This window comes from Megascapheus bottae, chromosome 2 (assembly GCF_031878675.1).
Source record: "Megascapheus bottae isolate mThoBot1 chromosome 2, mThoBot2.hap1, whole genome shotgun sequence".
In the NCBI taxonomy this organism is placed as follows: Eukaryota; Metazoa; Chordata; class Mammalia; order Rodentia; family Geomyidae; genus Megascapheus; species Megascapheus bottae.
The window spans coordinates 91,792,983-91,809,220 of NC_143510.1; the positions used below are offsets into that span (position 1 = coordinate 91,792,983).

A 16,238-nucleotide genomic window follows, 5' to 3' on the forward strand; every position below is an offset into this window, starting at 1 on the left:
ACATTTCATCACTCAGTCATGAATACTGCACTTATCAGATTTCAAGGTGAAGCCTGTGGCTCATACCTGTAATTTCTAGCTACTCAGGAGGCTAAGATCTGAGAATCAGGGTTCAAAGTCAACTCAGACATTGAAGTCCATGAGACTCTTCAATTAACCACCAGACCAGACGTGGCTCTATAGCTCAAAGGGGTAGAGCGCTAGCGTTGAGCTGAAGAGCTCAGGGACAGCACCCAAACCCAGAGTTCACACTCCCTGACCAATGAAAAGAAAAAACAAACAGAAGGTTTCAAGATAAATAGAAAATGTCTCAGGGAAAGCTGGATTTTCCCATGATTCTCCCTTTGAGGTATAGAGAAGTCACTAGCAGCCTATGAGGGATCAGTTGTTAATTGTGAGCGCTGTTCCTGAGCTCTTCAGCTCAAGGCCACCATCCTACCCTTGAGCCAAGCCCCACCTCCCCTTTTCTAGAAGTTAATTGGAGATAAGAGTCCCAGGTCCTTTTGTGCCTGGGCTGGCTTTGAACCTTGATCCTCAGCTCTCAGCCTCCTGAGTAGCTAGGATTACAGGCCTGATCTACCTCGCCCCACTTTCAATTATTTCTTGAGACAGGGTTTTTCTTTTTCTTTTTGCCAGTCCTGGGGCTTGAGTTTTCTCAAGGCTAGACTCTACAACTTAACCCATAACACCACTTCTGACCTTTTCTGTGTATTTGGTATCAAGGAATTGAACTCAACGCTTCATACATGCTAGGCCATACTCCTGCCTCAAGACAGGGTTTTTCTATGTAGCCCAGCTGGCCTAGAACATATGATCCTCTTGCCTCAGTATCCCTAGTTCCATTTTAGGATCAATGACTTGTAATAGCTAAGGCATATAGGTTAACAATATACCAGACACTGTACTTAATAACTATTACTCATATTATTAATCACCATTTTTTTTTCAGCATTGAGGACTGAACTCAGTACATTGTAGCAAGTGCTCTATAGTAGTTGAGGTCCATTCCTTGCCTTTTTACTTTGGCTTTGACATAGAATCACCTCAATTTTGTCTAGGTTTGCCTTAAATGTATGACTTTCTTGTCTCTTCTGTCTCTGTCTCTTGAGTAAATGGGATTACAGGCTTATATTTAATCATTTTTTTCTCCCTGTAGATCAAGCCCAAGGGCCTATGTATGCCAAGCACAAGCTAGATGAGCTACAAAGCACAACGGCTGTATTAGCCAAATCTACTCATAACCCCTACTTAATAGATGATGACACTGGCCAAGTCATAGGGCTAACAAATGATAAAGTCAGAATTTAAACCTTGTGCCTAGTCCTTATTCTTACCGACCAGTTTCTTCTGTCTTCTAGGTCCCCCAGCCTTGAACTTAGATCCTTCTACTTCAGCTTTATGAGTTCTGGGATTACAACATGAAAAAAAATCATATCCAATAGCATGTCAGTTATTTATGCTTATAATCCTAGCTACACAGGAGGCTTAGCTCTGAGTATCTCAGTTCAAAGCCAGTTTGGAAAGGATAGTCTTTGAGACTTGTCTCCAATGAACTCTCCAAAAGTCCAGAAATGGAGCTGTGGTTCAAGTAGTGGAATGCAAACTTGGAGCAAAAAGAACCTCAGGGACAATGCCCAGACCCTGAGTTCAAGTCCCAAGTAGACCTGAAGCCCAAAGAGCCTCAAATCCTAGGAAGAAGCGCCATTACAGCAGAGTCTTCCTTCCTGAGCAGGTGTGTCCTCCTCCGGGTTTCTCTGCTCACAGGATATTTTCCTGTTACCTTCTAGCCACTGGTTAAACTAATCTCATGAGTTCAGTCCTTCCGTTTGATTCATTTGAGGCTTATAAAGGATATTTTGTTTGGTTTGGAGCTCTGAGTTTGTAGATTAATACTAAGTGCAAATACTCTGTGTGTGTGTGTGTGTGTGTGTGTGTGTGTGTGTGATGTGTACATGCCTGCACGTGCATGAGCACACACACACACACATCTGTGACCAGTACTGGGGTTTGAACTCACAATCTGGGTGCTATTCCTCAGCTTTTTTTTGCTCAAAGTTAGCACTCTCCACATGCAGCTTTTTTATTTCCATATATTTTTTATTGTAATTATTAGACAAGTTACATGATATTCACCAGATCGAAGGTGCATTACTTTACAAACTTTGATACCCTCTCTCAAAAACGTACAGCTTTTTGTTGATTACCTGGAGATAAGAGTCTTTGGGGACTTTTCTGACTGGGCTAACTTTAATTGACCATCCTCCTATCTCAGCCTTTTGAGTAGCTAGGATTACAGGCATAAGCCACTGGGGCCCTGTGGCAAGGCAATTTTTTTCCACATGGGCAGGTAGGTGTAAATACTGCTAAAGACACAAGCTGAATCTTTTGCAAAACTAAGTTGTTTAGTAAAGTCAGACTTTAAAAAACTGTGTAAGCAACCTCCCATAAGGAGACTATGTTTCTAGGTATTGTCTACATTTCTTTCTTTTTTCTTTTTCTTTTTTTTTTTTTTGCCAGTCCTGGGCCATGAACTCAGGGCCTGAGCACTGTCCTTGGACTTTCTCAAGGCTAGAGTTCTACCACTTGAGCCTTAGCACCACTTCTAGCTTTTTTCTATGTATGTGGTACCAAGGAATTGAACCCGGGTCTTTGTGCATGCTAGGCAAGCACTCTACCACCAGGCTAAACTCCAGGCCTCACATTTCTTTCTTTTGATTTCTTTTTTTCTCTTTTCTTTTTTTTGCTTTGGTTGATCTCAGGGTCTGGGCACTGTCCTTGGACACACTTTCTGCCCAAAGATAGTGCTCTGCCACTTGAGCCACAGAGCCACTCCCAGCTTTTTCTGTATATGTGATACCCAGGAATCAAACCCAGAGCTTTGTGCATGCTAGGCAAGCACTCTACCACTAGGCTATGCTCCCAGCCCTCTTTTGATTTATCATAAATGTGGGTCTGTTTTTTTTTTTTTTTTGGTGGGTCATGAGGCTTGAACTCTGGGCCTAGGCACTGTCCCTGAGCTCTTCAGCTCAAGGCTATGGCCCTACCCATGGAGCCACAGCCCCACTTCCCGTTTTCTAGAGGTTAAGTGGAAGTAAAAGTGTCAGGTTCTTTTTTCTTTTTTTGCTAGTCCTGGGCTTGAGCTCATGGCCTGAGCACTGTTCTTGGACTTTCTCAAGGCTAGAGCTCTACCACTTGAGCCTCAGCACCACTTCCAGCTTTTTTCTATGTATGTGGTACTGAGGAATTGAAACCGGGTCTTCGTGCATGCTAGGCAAGCACTCTACCACTAGGACAAACTCCCAGCCCTCTAAGCTTGGCTCAAGGGTAGGGTGGTAGCCTTGAGCTGAAGAGCTCAGGGACAAAGTCCCAGCCTAGTTCAAGCCCCATGACCCACCAAACAAAACAAAACAACCCAACTTACTCATCCCTGAAAGCCCATCTTGTTTTTAGCCCCTACACAAGCATTCATTTTGTAACAGCCTTAAGATAATGAGGCACTGTCCTGAGCTTGGCGCAGTGACAAATGCCTGAGTGACAAACGCCTATAATCCCAGCCCTAAGGAGGTCTAGGCAGAAAGAACTCAAGTTGGAGGCCAGCCCAGGCAATCTCCTGAGATTCCCCCCAACTCAAAATTTTTTACAAGTTTGAGAAGGTGATGTACAAAATGGTAATGGCACTACAGGCCCATTCTTCAATGGGGCTGAGGAGTAGCTATCCCTGCTCATCTGCCTGCTTTTACACTACACTTGGCTGTTGGGGGGACTGGGTTTCAATAGGACAGAACTCATTCAGACCCGCAGTTGCAATCTTAGGTTCTTAAGTTATTCTCTACATTGTAGGAATAGGCAAGTTTGTTCTCTGCTTTGCATAGTGGAACTGCTGTTCCACTCACCTGACTTCCTCTTCAGGTACTTCCCAGCCTGGTTACCTAGCTTCAGCACTTTTCTCTTTATGGTTGTTTTGTATGTAAGGCACTAACTGACCTGGCTTTTAAGTTGGTTCTAACCTGGGGCCCAGTGGACCAGGCTCATAATGAAATGTCTTCAGATCTTGGGTAGATTCCAAAAATATTTTAAGGCTCCTTTGGTGAGAATGTTACCTGGCTGGGATAAGGTAATACCGTACACATGGTGGGTTAAAAAAAAAAGTCTGTCTGTGTCGTCTTTCTACTGCTGTGGTTATTTTTTTGGGTTTGGGGGCTTGAGCTCAGTCTGGGCGCTGTCCCCAGCTCTCCAGCTCAAGGCTGCCGCCCTACCCTGGCCAAGCCCCACTTCCCGTTTTCTAGGGGTTCACTGGGGATAAGAGTCTCGGGTCCTTCTGTGCCCGGGCTGGCTTTGAACCTCGAGCCTCAGATCTCCCTCCTGAGCAGCCGGGATCACAGGCGTGAGGCACCGCGCCGGCCACACTTTTTCTTGTTAGAGTCGTATGTATTTTCGTTGTATATATATGTATATGTATTTTTTTTCTCGAAGACCTAGTGGCAATCAGAGTGAATTTGGGATATGAACTGTCCCTACTGGGAGAGCAATGGAGGGGGAGATGGTTTCATTCCTGAAAAGCAGAGCGCAAAGTCCCCTCAGCCTGGTGGACCGGCTGCTCCCCTCCCGGATCGCAGGGCCCCCGCCGGCGCCCCCCGGCGCCCCCGGCGCCCCGCCTGCGCCCGTCCGCCCGAGCAGCTCCGGGGCTCCGGCCGCGCTTCCAGCCGGCCCTCGGCGCTGGGACCCGGCCCAAACACCTTCCTCCCGCAACTATCCACCGACTGAAAATACGTCCCGAGCCCGCCCCTCAGCCCCCCTTCTCACAAATCCTCCCCTTTAAAGGGAGCCACCGGGTGTCGCCGGGGGAGTTTGCGGAAGCGCCAACCGCGCTGGGGCCTAGGGCGGATCCCGTGATTGGAGGCGGCCCCGCCCCCAGCGCCGCTTCCCCCATTGTGTGCGCGGCGCGGCCGAGGCCCCGCCCCCGCCACGCCCTCCCGAGGCTGGCCCCGCCCCCTCCGCACCCCCCTTGGCTCATTTCCGGCCGCCGCCGCTACCGCTAGCCTGTAAGGAGGATTCGGCAGAGGGAAGAAACAACAGCCGCCATCTTGTTTGTGTGCTAGGGCTGGGGGGGAGCGAGGGCGATAGGGAGCGGGCCAGAGTAGGCAAGCGGGACGCCGGGCGGAGTGCGAACTGCGGGAGCAGGGAGCGCGGGAGGAAGTCGGGCCGGAGAGCAGCGGCCGGGGCCGACACAGTGCCAGGGGTCCCGGGGCGCACGGGCCCGGCGACCCCCAGCCCCCTCCCGCTCGCACACACCCCCACCGCGGCCCTGAGCCCGGCCGGCGTCGACGCCTAGGGGGGACCATTACATAAGCCCGCGCCCCGCGGCGCCGTCGCCCGCCGCCTAGGGCGGCCCCGAGCCGAGCCCCGGGGGGGCGGGCGCTCCGGGCGCCGGGCCGTCGAGGTGGGGGTCCGCCGCGGCGGCCGCAGTGGTTTCTCCCCGGGAGTAGAGGGCGGCGGCGGCGGCGGCGAGCGCGGCGCGCGGAGAGGCCCGCCTGCACGGCCGCCCGAGCGGGGCCTCGGTGGGCTCGTCGTCGTCGTCGGCGGCGGCGCGGCGTCGGCGCGGGCGGGCGGCCCGGCCCCCCTCGGCCCTCGGAGCCGGTGAGCTCCGGCGCCCGGTGTCCCAGCCGCGCCTCCGCCGGCTGCCGCGCAATGTGAGGCGGCGGCGGCGCCAGCCTGGCTCTCGGCTCGGGTGAGCTCGGTGCGGCCATTAGGGGCCGGAGCGGCGGCGGCGGCGGCGCGGAGCGCGGTGGCAGGAGGAGTGCGGGGAGGGTGGGGGCGCAGGCCCGGGAGGGGGCACCGGGAGGAGGTGAGTGTTTCTCGTCGCCTCCTCCTCTCCCCCCGTTTCGCCCCCGCCTCCTTGTGGCGATGAGAAGGAGGAGGACAGCGCCGAGGAGGAAGAGGCTGATGGCGGCGGCGGAGCTCCGGCAGACCTTGGCTGGGCAGGGGCCGGCCGCGGCGGGTTGGGGACTGCGCCTGTAGAGCCGCGAGTTCCTGGGGATTCTCCGCAGCGGACGCGCTCGCGAGCGGTGCTGCCGAGCTCTCCTCCGGGCCTCACCAGGCCCGTCCCCTCGCACTTGTCCCTACCTTTTCTACCGAGATCGCATCTCCCTCTCGGCCACCGCCACCCGGCGAAGAGAAAAAGGAACTTCCCCCACCCCCGTCGGTGTCGACCGAGACCCCCCTCCCCCAAAGCCCACTCCCCCCTCCGGAGTGGGGTGAGGATCCCGGGCCGAAGAAGTGATTTCCTGAGGATTCGCGTTTTCCCTGCCTCAATCTGCGAAAGAATTAAAAATGGCCGAGAATGTGGTGGAACCGGGGCCGCCTTCAGCCAAGCGGCCTAAACTCTCATCTCCGGCCCTCTCGGCGTCCGCCAGCGACGGCACAGGTTAGTCTTGGGCGCCCGGGCCTTCCACATTCCCCTTCATCGTTCCTGCTTCGTGCACCTTTATTCTCGTGTCTTCTCCTGCCTCCCCCCCCCCACCCCGCGTTTCTCCTTCGTTCCTAGCCCCGTAATTAATTTGAAAGGTGTTTGAATGGGTTGGTCGAAAAGGTCCAGTGGCCCTACACCATTTTCCTTGCATCCTGATACATTTCGTTGCAACACTATGTCATGTCATATCGATGTGTGTTCTGGAATCGGAGCTCGTGAGGGCTGCATGGAAATGCCCTTTATTGTTGGCTCCATGCAGTTTAATTTAGGGGAAATGCCAGTGCATTTGTGTGTAAGGGATTTTAATGCAATTTTAGCTTTAGCTGTTCTGCTGCTGGTGATAAAGGAGGGGTTTCAAATCCTTTTGCCTCCTTCAAATTTGAGATTTCCTCCAGTTTCCCACTTTTCCTTTTCAAGGTTTTTTGTCCCGTAGTACAAGATTTTCTGTTGAGGTATGAAGTGTCAAAATGTTTGTGTGTATGTGTAGTGCCTGATAACAAGTTTGATGTGAAATTGAACAAAATTATTTTACCTTCTGTTCTAACTGCCCCCCCCCTTGTTTGCTTTAAGGATCAATATGGAGCGCAGTTCACTTTACATCTCCGTTTTTTGTTTTTTGGGTTTTTTTGTATTACACCAAAATGTCTGAAACTGTTCAGATGGAGTACGCAGAGTCATTTTTTTTTTAAAGTGGAAAAGACATACTGTTTTCTGGAATTAGAGACCTAGAAATCCAAGATGAGAAGTTCAAAGAGTTTCAGTCATGAACTTCAAATATGAACTGATGATACAAAAGTTTAAAATGTGCTAAGTTAGGTTTTCGTGTTTGCATATGGTTTTTGTTTGCTCTTAAAGCATTATTTCAAGAGTGAGGTTTGAGTTTCAGAGTCCTATGATTCTTTAAAAAAGTCTATGGGTTCTGGCCATCCAGTTGTAGACAGTCTTTTTGTTAGGAAAAAAGCAGGGATAATTCATATTCCCTTCTTTTCCTTCTTACTATTAGTGTCAGGTTATAAATTTGATGGCTACAAACCTCCTTTTTTGCTGTCTAGTTGTTTGAGATGCCAGGATAATGAAGAGGAAGAATGGCTGGCCATCTGACAGTCTACAAGATGTTCCTCCTTACTACAGACATCTCTTTAACTCCCTGAGAACAGGCTCAACGTCATCCTTCCATCTGCCAGTGAGAATGCAGTGTAGTTGAATGTACCCTTTAAGTTTGTAAAGAACTTCGAGAGCATGTTTCCAAGTGAGCTTCATTTTAAAGGATTAAAATAGGATGCTTAGAATTGTTTACCTGGTAAAACAAGTATACCCTAAGTCAGATGTTTAACTTAAACTACCCACATTGAGAAGTAGGGATCCTGCAGTGCTTCCTTACCTAAGGATCTAGCACTGGCTGTGTATGAACTTTGATCTGTGACAATGCCTTGAAGCTTCTGTAGTCTTCAGGGGTTTTCTTTTTCAGTTGTCTTTATTCAGAATTCATATATCTGTATATATTTTATTGATTTGTACTTTGCTATATTTGTTATTCATACTTTTAAGTCTTTATTTGCAGTACTGTGGTTTTGAACTCAGAACCTCTTGACTAGGGCCTGGCTAACCAAACCTCCAGCCCTTGATGATCTGTGGATACCTATTTTTGAACATTTTTGTGTTATTTCTGTGTAATGTGATAATGGATTTTACATTTGAACTAGCTAGTAAACTTTGAACATTGTAGGAAAAACATATTTTTTTATGAATTTTTTAATTGTAATGTATAAAGGGGTTACAGTTATATGCACCAGATAGTAGGTACATTACTTCTCACACATTGATAACCCTTCTCATGTTTTTGTCCCCAGGGTAAACTATTTTAAAACATTTATTTTATTTTATTTTTTTTGCCAGTCCTGGGCTTAGGTTCAGAGTCTAAGCACTGTTCTTGGGTTTTCTCAAGGCTAGAGCTCTACCACTTGAGCCATAGCACCGCTTCTGGATTTTTTTCAATGTATGTGGTACCAAGGAATTGAACCTGGGTCTTAATGCATGCTAGGCAAGCATTCTACCACTAGGCCAAATTCTCGGCCCTTAGGGTAAACTTTATGTATCTTATTTATTAATTCTGATTGATTGGAGCAGGTTTGAGTTGAAGTTCTTTTTAAATACTTGTCCATTTGCACTGCTGCATTCTACATACCAACCTCATCTAACATATTTTTGTAGTCTTCTTCACATGACAAAAGCAAAAGCTGTTTTCTCCTAGAAATACCTTTGACTAATTATTAGAACCCTAAATGTAAAAATAATCTTCAGCATTGAGATTAATTCACTAGTACTACGAGTTTGTCTTAAGTATTATTTTTTCTGTAAAATTTGTGGATAGGGTTATTTTCCCCCTTTATCATGTTTCTGCTTTAGGTATTCTTTGGTGTACTTGTGTGTGTGTGTGTGTGTGTGTGTGTGTGTGTGTGTGTGTGTGTGTGTGTGTGTGTTTGGAATCAGGTTTTCTAGGGGGGGAAGTTAAGTATATAAAGAAAGTAACTGCCTCATCAAACTTACTTCACACTGTGCACCATTACATACTTATGTTCTTGAACCTATTTTTTTGTTTCTTCTTTCTGTACCAGTCATGGGGCTCAAACTTAGGACCTGAGCATTATCTTTTAGCTTTTTGGCTTTTTGGTGGCTGATTGGAGATAAGAATCTCACAGATTTTCCTGCACAGACTGGCCTCTGTGATCATCAGATCTCATCCATCTCCTAGTAGCTATGATTATAAGTATTAGCTATTGGCTTGAATCTTTTTCTTAAAGTCTTGAATGAAATTAATGTGGATGATATGTTGCTTTCCATTGCTCAGTGAACATATGTAAGCATTGTTGTTGTATGCACTTAAAGAAGGGGCTCGTTATAGACCCAGTTTTAGGATCTAGCGTAATTAAGTAGGTGGTTCTGTGCCCCTACTGGAGGTGTCAAGCAAGATTGGCTTGGGTTTGTTTTCCCAAGCCAAACCCTTCCATAGTTCAAAGCAACAGAAAGGATAATGTATAAAATATACCAGTTATTTTGCCCACTAGATTAATGTATACTAAACAAGAGAAGTGGTAAGAACTTTTTATTGGGACTTAGAGTTTGAATTTAGGGTCTAGATACTGTTCCTGAACTTTTCTTTTTAAAGCTAGCATTCTACAACTTCGAGCTACAGTTGTACTTCCAGTATTTGGTAGTTAATTGGAGGCAAGAGTCTCCCTGACTTTCCTGCCCCTATGGCTTGTAACCTAAATCTGAGCCTCATGAGTAGCTAGGATTATAGGTGTGAGCTACCAGCTCCTCATTGGTAAGAAGTCAGGTTTTCTTTGTCAAAATATCGTGTACTGTTGACTAGCCACGTTAACAGGTGCCATTCATTTTTTGGTTCTTATATCTGTGTTATTAGTGTTTTTTGTTTTTTGGCCAGTCCTGGGACTTGGACTCAGGGCCTGGGTACTGTCCTTGGATACTTCTTGCTCAAGAATAGTACCCTGCCACTTGAGCCACAGCACCATTTCCAGCTTTTTCTGAGTATATGGTATCGAGGAATCGAACCCAGGGCTTCCTGCATGCTAGGCCAGCCCTCTACCATTAGGCTGTGCTCCCGGGCACACACCCCCCTCCCCTTTTCTTTTTTTTTTAAACGTATATATTAATTCCATTAAGTGTTCTGCTTCTGGATACCATCCGTGGACTACAGGTGCAATATAGTGCAAAACGTTGTACCTTCAAGTATCTTAACTTTTTCTGACAGTTCCTTATTCTTAAGACCTTGTGTTCATTGGTATGACTTCAATTCAAAAAGGTGGTTTGGCTGACAGTGATATAAAGTGACCTTTTGTTAAGTTATGTGTCTTGTCTGTGTTAACAGTATGGATGCTTTTTTAGGCATCGGTAAATCCAGTGAATGAATGGGAAGGAGACTTTTCATATCTACCTTGGAAAAAGAATGGAAACAATTGAAAATACACAGTGGTGTTTTTAGACATGAAGTGGTTAAATAGTAATGGGAAAAAGTGTAGGAAGAATGTTGCAAACACAAGTGGGAGTGTAAAATACTTTCTGGTATATTTACGAAAAACAATTTAGGGTTTATTTTGCCAATGCAAACACTCACAATTAATGGAAAACAGGATATGCTTTTATTTTATCTTTTTTTTTGCCAGTCCTAGGGCTTGAACTCAGGGCCTGAGCACTGTCCTTCAGCTCTCTCAAGACTAGAGCTCTACTACTTGAGCCACAACAATACTGCCAGCTTTTTCTGTGTATGTGGTACTGAGGAATTGAATCTGGATCTTAAAGCATGCTAGACAGGCACTCTCCCCTACCAGTAGGCTACACTCCTGCTCATGGTTGAGTTGTTTCTTTACTGAGATTTGATTCATGTTGTCCATGCCAATCTCATACACTTAAGATTCCCTTGACCCACTACAGTTTAGCCTTCCCAATAGCTAGGGCACTGCCATACTACCTATCCTGAAGTTAATGAGCAAGGAAAACAAATTAAGCTAAAATTTTCTTTTTTTTCTTTTTTTAAACTTGGCGAGTCCTAGGGCTTGAACTCAGCTCCTGGCTTGAACCTGGGCACCATCCCTGAGCTTCTTTTGCTCAAGGCTTGCACTCTACCACTTGAGCCATACATAGCACCATTTTTGGCTTTTTCTGTTTTATGTGGTATTGAGTTGAACACAGGCAAGCACTCTACCACTAAGCCACATTCCTACTCCCTAGCTTAAAAACAAAAACAAGCAGCCAGGTAAGGTGGCTCACACCTATAATCCTGGCTACTCTAGAGGCTGAGATCTGAGAAGGTTTAAAGCCAGCCCAACCCAGCTCAGACACTAACTTATTTTTTGTTGGGGGCAGGGTGGGTCATGAGGCCTGAAATCTGGGTGTGCTGTCCCTGAGCTCTTCAACTCAATGTTACCGCCCTATCCCCTTGAGCTACCCCTTGAGCAGCAGCCCAACTTACCTTTTTCTAGTGATTAATAGGAGATAAGATTCTCAGGTTCTTTAGTGCCTGGGCTGGCATTGAACTGCAATCCTCAGATCTCAGTCTCTTTAGTAGCTAGGATCACAGGTGTGAGCCACCGCACCCATCTCAAAAAAAAAAAACTAAACTAAAAACATTTTAAACATTGAATTTTGAGGGCGCATGCATGCTAGTACTGTGATTGGAGCTCAGATATAATAGCGTTTTAGCTCTAGATGAAACTCTTAACCACTTGAGCCATACTTCCTGTCTTTTGATGGTAAAAGAGCCCTTTCTTTGTTGGGCAGGCTCCAAACCATGATTCTCAGATCTCAGCCACCATTGTAATAGGGAGGGTTATAGGTGTGGCCACTGATAGGTAACTGGTTTAGATGATTTTTTTTCTTCCCACATGATTGGTGATAGTTGCTGTTTTGGTTTTGTGCTGGTCTTTGGGCTAAAACTCAGAGACTGGGTGCTGGTCCCTGACCTTTTTTGTTTCAGATTATAGTGCTTTTCCACTTGAGACAGAACTCTACCTTAGATTTCTTTAGGTGTAGTTTATTGGAAATAAAGTCTTAGACTTTCCTACCCCAGTCTGGCTTTGAACCATAATGTTCATCCTAGCCTCCCCCAATAGCTAGGATTATAGGCATGAACCACTGGAGTCCAGCTTCTTTCAGAAATTTTAATAAATAATGTTAGCTGGGCACTGATGATTTATGCCTGTAATCCTAGCTACTCAGGAGAGATCTGAGGATCAAGGTTCAAAGCCAGCCTGGGCACTAAAGAGTATGAGACTCCTACCTCCAATTAACCACTAGAAAACTGGAAGTGAAACTTTGGCTAAAGGGGTAGGGCTGTAGCCTTGAGCTGAAGAGCTCGGGCACAGGGCCCAGGCCCAGAGTTCAAGCCCCAAGACCGACCCCAAAAAATATTTTATTGCTCAATCATCACAAAAAGGTTAAGAAAATGAGTATCACTTGATACCAAGCTTCTTCTGTGTAATTTGGATATAATTTGTAGATGTAAACCCTTTTAATAAATGCTCAAAAGGCTGGGAATGAATGTTGAATGTGGCTTAGTGGTAGAGTGCTTACCTAGCGTGCATGAAGCCCTCGGTTTGATTCCTCAGTACCACAGGCACAGAAAGAGCCTGAAGAGGCACTGTTGCTCAAGTAATCTTTGAACCAAAGAAGCTTAGGAACAGTGCCTCCTCCCTGAGTCCAAACTCCAGGACTGACCAACAACAACAAAAAAAGAAATGAAAAGAAAATTAGGAGACTGGGCTAGGAGTTTGGTCTACTAGTAGAGTGCTTACCTAGCATGCATGAAGACCCAGGCTCAATTCCTCTGTACCATATGTGTAGAAAAAGCCAGAAACGATGCTCAAGTAGTAGAGCTCTTACCTTGAGAAAGTCCAAGGACAGCTCTTAGTCCCTGAGTTCAAGCCCCAGGACTGTCCAAAAAAAAAAAAAAAAAAATAGTCGGGGTCGGGAGTTTGGCCTAGTGGTTAAAGTGCTTGCCTAGCATGCATGAAGACCCGGGTTCGATTCCTTGGTACCACATACATAGAAAAAAGCCGGAAGTGGTGCTGAGGCTCAAGTGGTACAGCTCTAGTCTTGAGAAAGCCCTGAGCTCAAGCCCAGGACTGGCAAAAAAAAAAAAAAAAAAATAGTAATTTTGTTAAGAGGCATAGCTGGTAAGATAAAAATATTGGAAAAAGTAGTGAATAACAGAGTGGATTTTAGAAGTCTGATATTACCTGTGTTTTTGTGCAGGCATGGATATTGGGCTAATTACCTAACTCATGTCTCATCTTCCTTATCTGCAGTATTCACCCTATAGAATTGAGAAATAAATGAGAATTCTGTTTATAAAATACTGCTGGTGCCTCATGCCTGTAATTCTCCTACTCAGGAGGCTGAGATTGAGTGTCATGGTTCAAAGTCAGCCCAGGAAGAAAAATCCAGGAGAGTCTTACCTCAAAATAACCACTAGAAAACCAAAAGTGGTGCTATCGTTCAATTGGTAGAGCACTACTTGATTGAGCAAAACAGCTCAGGGACAATGTTTAGGCCTTAAGTTCAAGATGTATGATAGACCATAAAGAAATAGTTCAAATCTGATGTTCTTTTTCTTAAGCCATACATACCTCTACTTTTAGCTAATTAATGGGAGATAAAGTTTCACTCGCTTGCCTTCTTAGGCTGGCTTTGAACTACAATCTTCACATCTCAGTTTCCTTAGTAGCTAGGGATTATAGGCATGAGCCACTGGTTCAGTTTTAATATCTGCCTAAAGATTAAAGTGTTTTTGTTTTGTTTTAGTACAAGGATATGGAAACATGGTCAACTGCTGCTAGTTCACACTTGCAGTTATACTCAGGAGTCTGAATTGTAGTTCCAGGCTAGGTCAGCAGAAAAGTTAGGACCGCCCCTCCCCCTATCTCAACCAATAGCTGGGCATAATGGTCCACACTTGTCATTGAAGCTCTAGGCCAACACAGGCAAAAACTCTGAGATAACTCTCACTCTCTACCCTGATCTCAACAGAAGCTACTGGATGTGATGGTACATAGGTAATTGGGGAATGTAAAGAAAATCACAGTCTAAATCTGTTGAAAAAGGTAGAATGTCCTAAGATACACCTCAGAGCCATAGAGTATTTGCCTAGCAAAGGTGAGGCCCTGAGTTCTATATCCCAGTAAAGTAAGAGGGTTTTTTGGGGGGAGGAGGGGATCATGGGGTTTGAACTCTGGGCCTGGCCCAGTCCCTGAGCTTTTCAGCTCTAGGCTACCTACCCTACCAATGGGGCCAGGGTGTTGTTCCTGAACTCTTCAGCACAAGGCTCTACCACCCTACTCTTTGAGCCAAGCCCTGCTTCCAATTTTCTAGAGGTTAATTAAGTAGCTAGGATTATAGGCTTGAGCCACCCTGCCCAGCACCTAATTATTTTTTCTTTTCTTTTCTTTTTTTGCCAGTCCTGGGCTTAATTAAGCTCAGGGCCAGAGGACTGTCCTTGGATTTTTCTCAAGGCTAGAACTCTACCACTTGAGCCTCAGCACTACTTCTGGCTTTTTCTAAGTATGTGGTACCAAGGAATAGAACCTGGGTCTTCGTGCATGCTAGGCAAGCACTCTACCACTAGGCTAACTTTCAGGCCCCTAATTATTTTTTCTTTAAACATAAATTACAATCTGTTAGATTGGTTTTATGACCCACTTTTTTTTTGGGGGGGGGGGTTTGAATCCTAGAGCTTGAACTCGGGGCCTGGGACTGTTTTTAGGTATTCTTGCTCAAGGCTAGTGTTCTGCCACTTGAACTACAGCACCAGTTCTGTCTTTTTTTTTTAGTATGTGGTACCTAGGAATTGAACTCAGGGCTCTGTGCCTGTTAGGCAAGCACTCTACCACTAGGTCACACACTAAGCCCAGTGCCCACTGTAAATTATAATGTGAAGACTACTGTTTAGAAGAGTTGATGAGGGCAGGGATTGTGGCTTCTAGACATTTATCCCCTTCCTGGTGGAGGGCATATGCTGGTAATTCATACAGACATACTGCCTTATTTCCTCCTAGAGTTTATAGATTAGGAGAGAAGGAAGAAAATAAAACGTGTGTGACTGGTATTGTATGGTACAGTATTCAATGGGAGGAATAGGGAGACTTACCCAGAGACTCTGGTAGCTATCATTGAGACATTGATGTTGAATTTTGTATAGAGGATTAATAATAGAATAAGCCTCAGAAGAAATGGGACAGTATGTATGAGGCTAGAGAGCAGAGGCCTGTTGAGGGAGCCTGTAAATCCCACCAGACTCAGGGAAAAGAAATAAGACCTAGTGATGATCAAGGGGTCAGTTATGCCGGAGGAGTTGTAAGCCATTTAAGGAGTAGTGCTATTTATACATCCCATTTTGTCTCTTTTAAATGCATGGAGTAGAACACCTTGGGTAATTAAAGTGAGTATAGGTTTTCCATGAAGCAGGAGAAAGTAGGGGCATGGCTAGGGATGTGACTCAGTGGTAGAGTGCTTCCCTAGCATGCATGAAGCTCTGGGTTCAATTCTTCAGTACATCAACAGAAAAAGCCACAAGTGTCAAGTGATAGAGTGCTAGCCTTGAGCAAAAGAAGCTCAAGGACAGTGCCCAGGCCCTGAGTTCAAGCTCAAGGACCGTTTCCCCCCCCCAAAAAAAATTTAAAAAGCTGATAGGGAAGAGTAGAGATTTAGTTATTAAACATGGGGTGCTTTTTTGTGTGTGTGCGCGCGCGCGCGCAGAAAATAGGAAGTAGAAAGATTCTTGGGGAAGATCAGTGGTCAACAAACAGTACTTGGGTTTGATTGACCATCTTAGCCAAATGGAGGAGTTTGGCATTGCTTTCCAGTTTCAAGTTGGGGTAGTTACGTGATCATTTACTATGTTAACATGTAGGTATGTATGTATTGGGGTGGTGGTAATAAGTTAAAATTTAAATTACGTTGAAGTCATTCTTTTTTTATTTTTATTATTGAAGTAATGTATAGAGGAGTTATAGTTACATTCACCAGATAGTAGGTGCGTTACTTCTCACATTCATATTCCTTATGTTTTTGACCCCGTTTTCCACCCCCATCCCCGCCCAGTCATCTTGTCTTCCCCCGTCCCCTTCCCTATTTCAAATAAACTTTTTTTTTTTTTTTTTGTGCCAGTCCTTTGGGCTTGAACTCAGGGCCTGAGCTCTGTCCTTGAGCTTTCTCAGGGCTAGAGCTCTACCACTTGAGCCGCAGCACCACTTCT

At 45.7% G+C, this 16,238-nt stretch overlaps 1 protein-coding gene across 1 annotated transcript in view; it reads left to right on the forward strand.

Annotated features, from left to right (window-relative positions):
* The first annotated feature begins 5,745 nt into the window (after positions 1-5,745).
* Positions 5,746-16,238, forward strand: part of Ep300 (EP300 lysine acetyltransferase) — a 72,239-nt gene continuing 61,746 nt past the window's right edge. The window contains 1 exon segment of the mRNA XM_090328794.1: positions 5,746-6,424. Within this exon segment, the coding sequence (XP_090184920.1) occupies positions 6,331-6,424 (94 nt within the window). The 5' untranslated portion in view covers positions 5,746-6,330.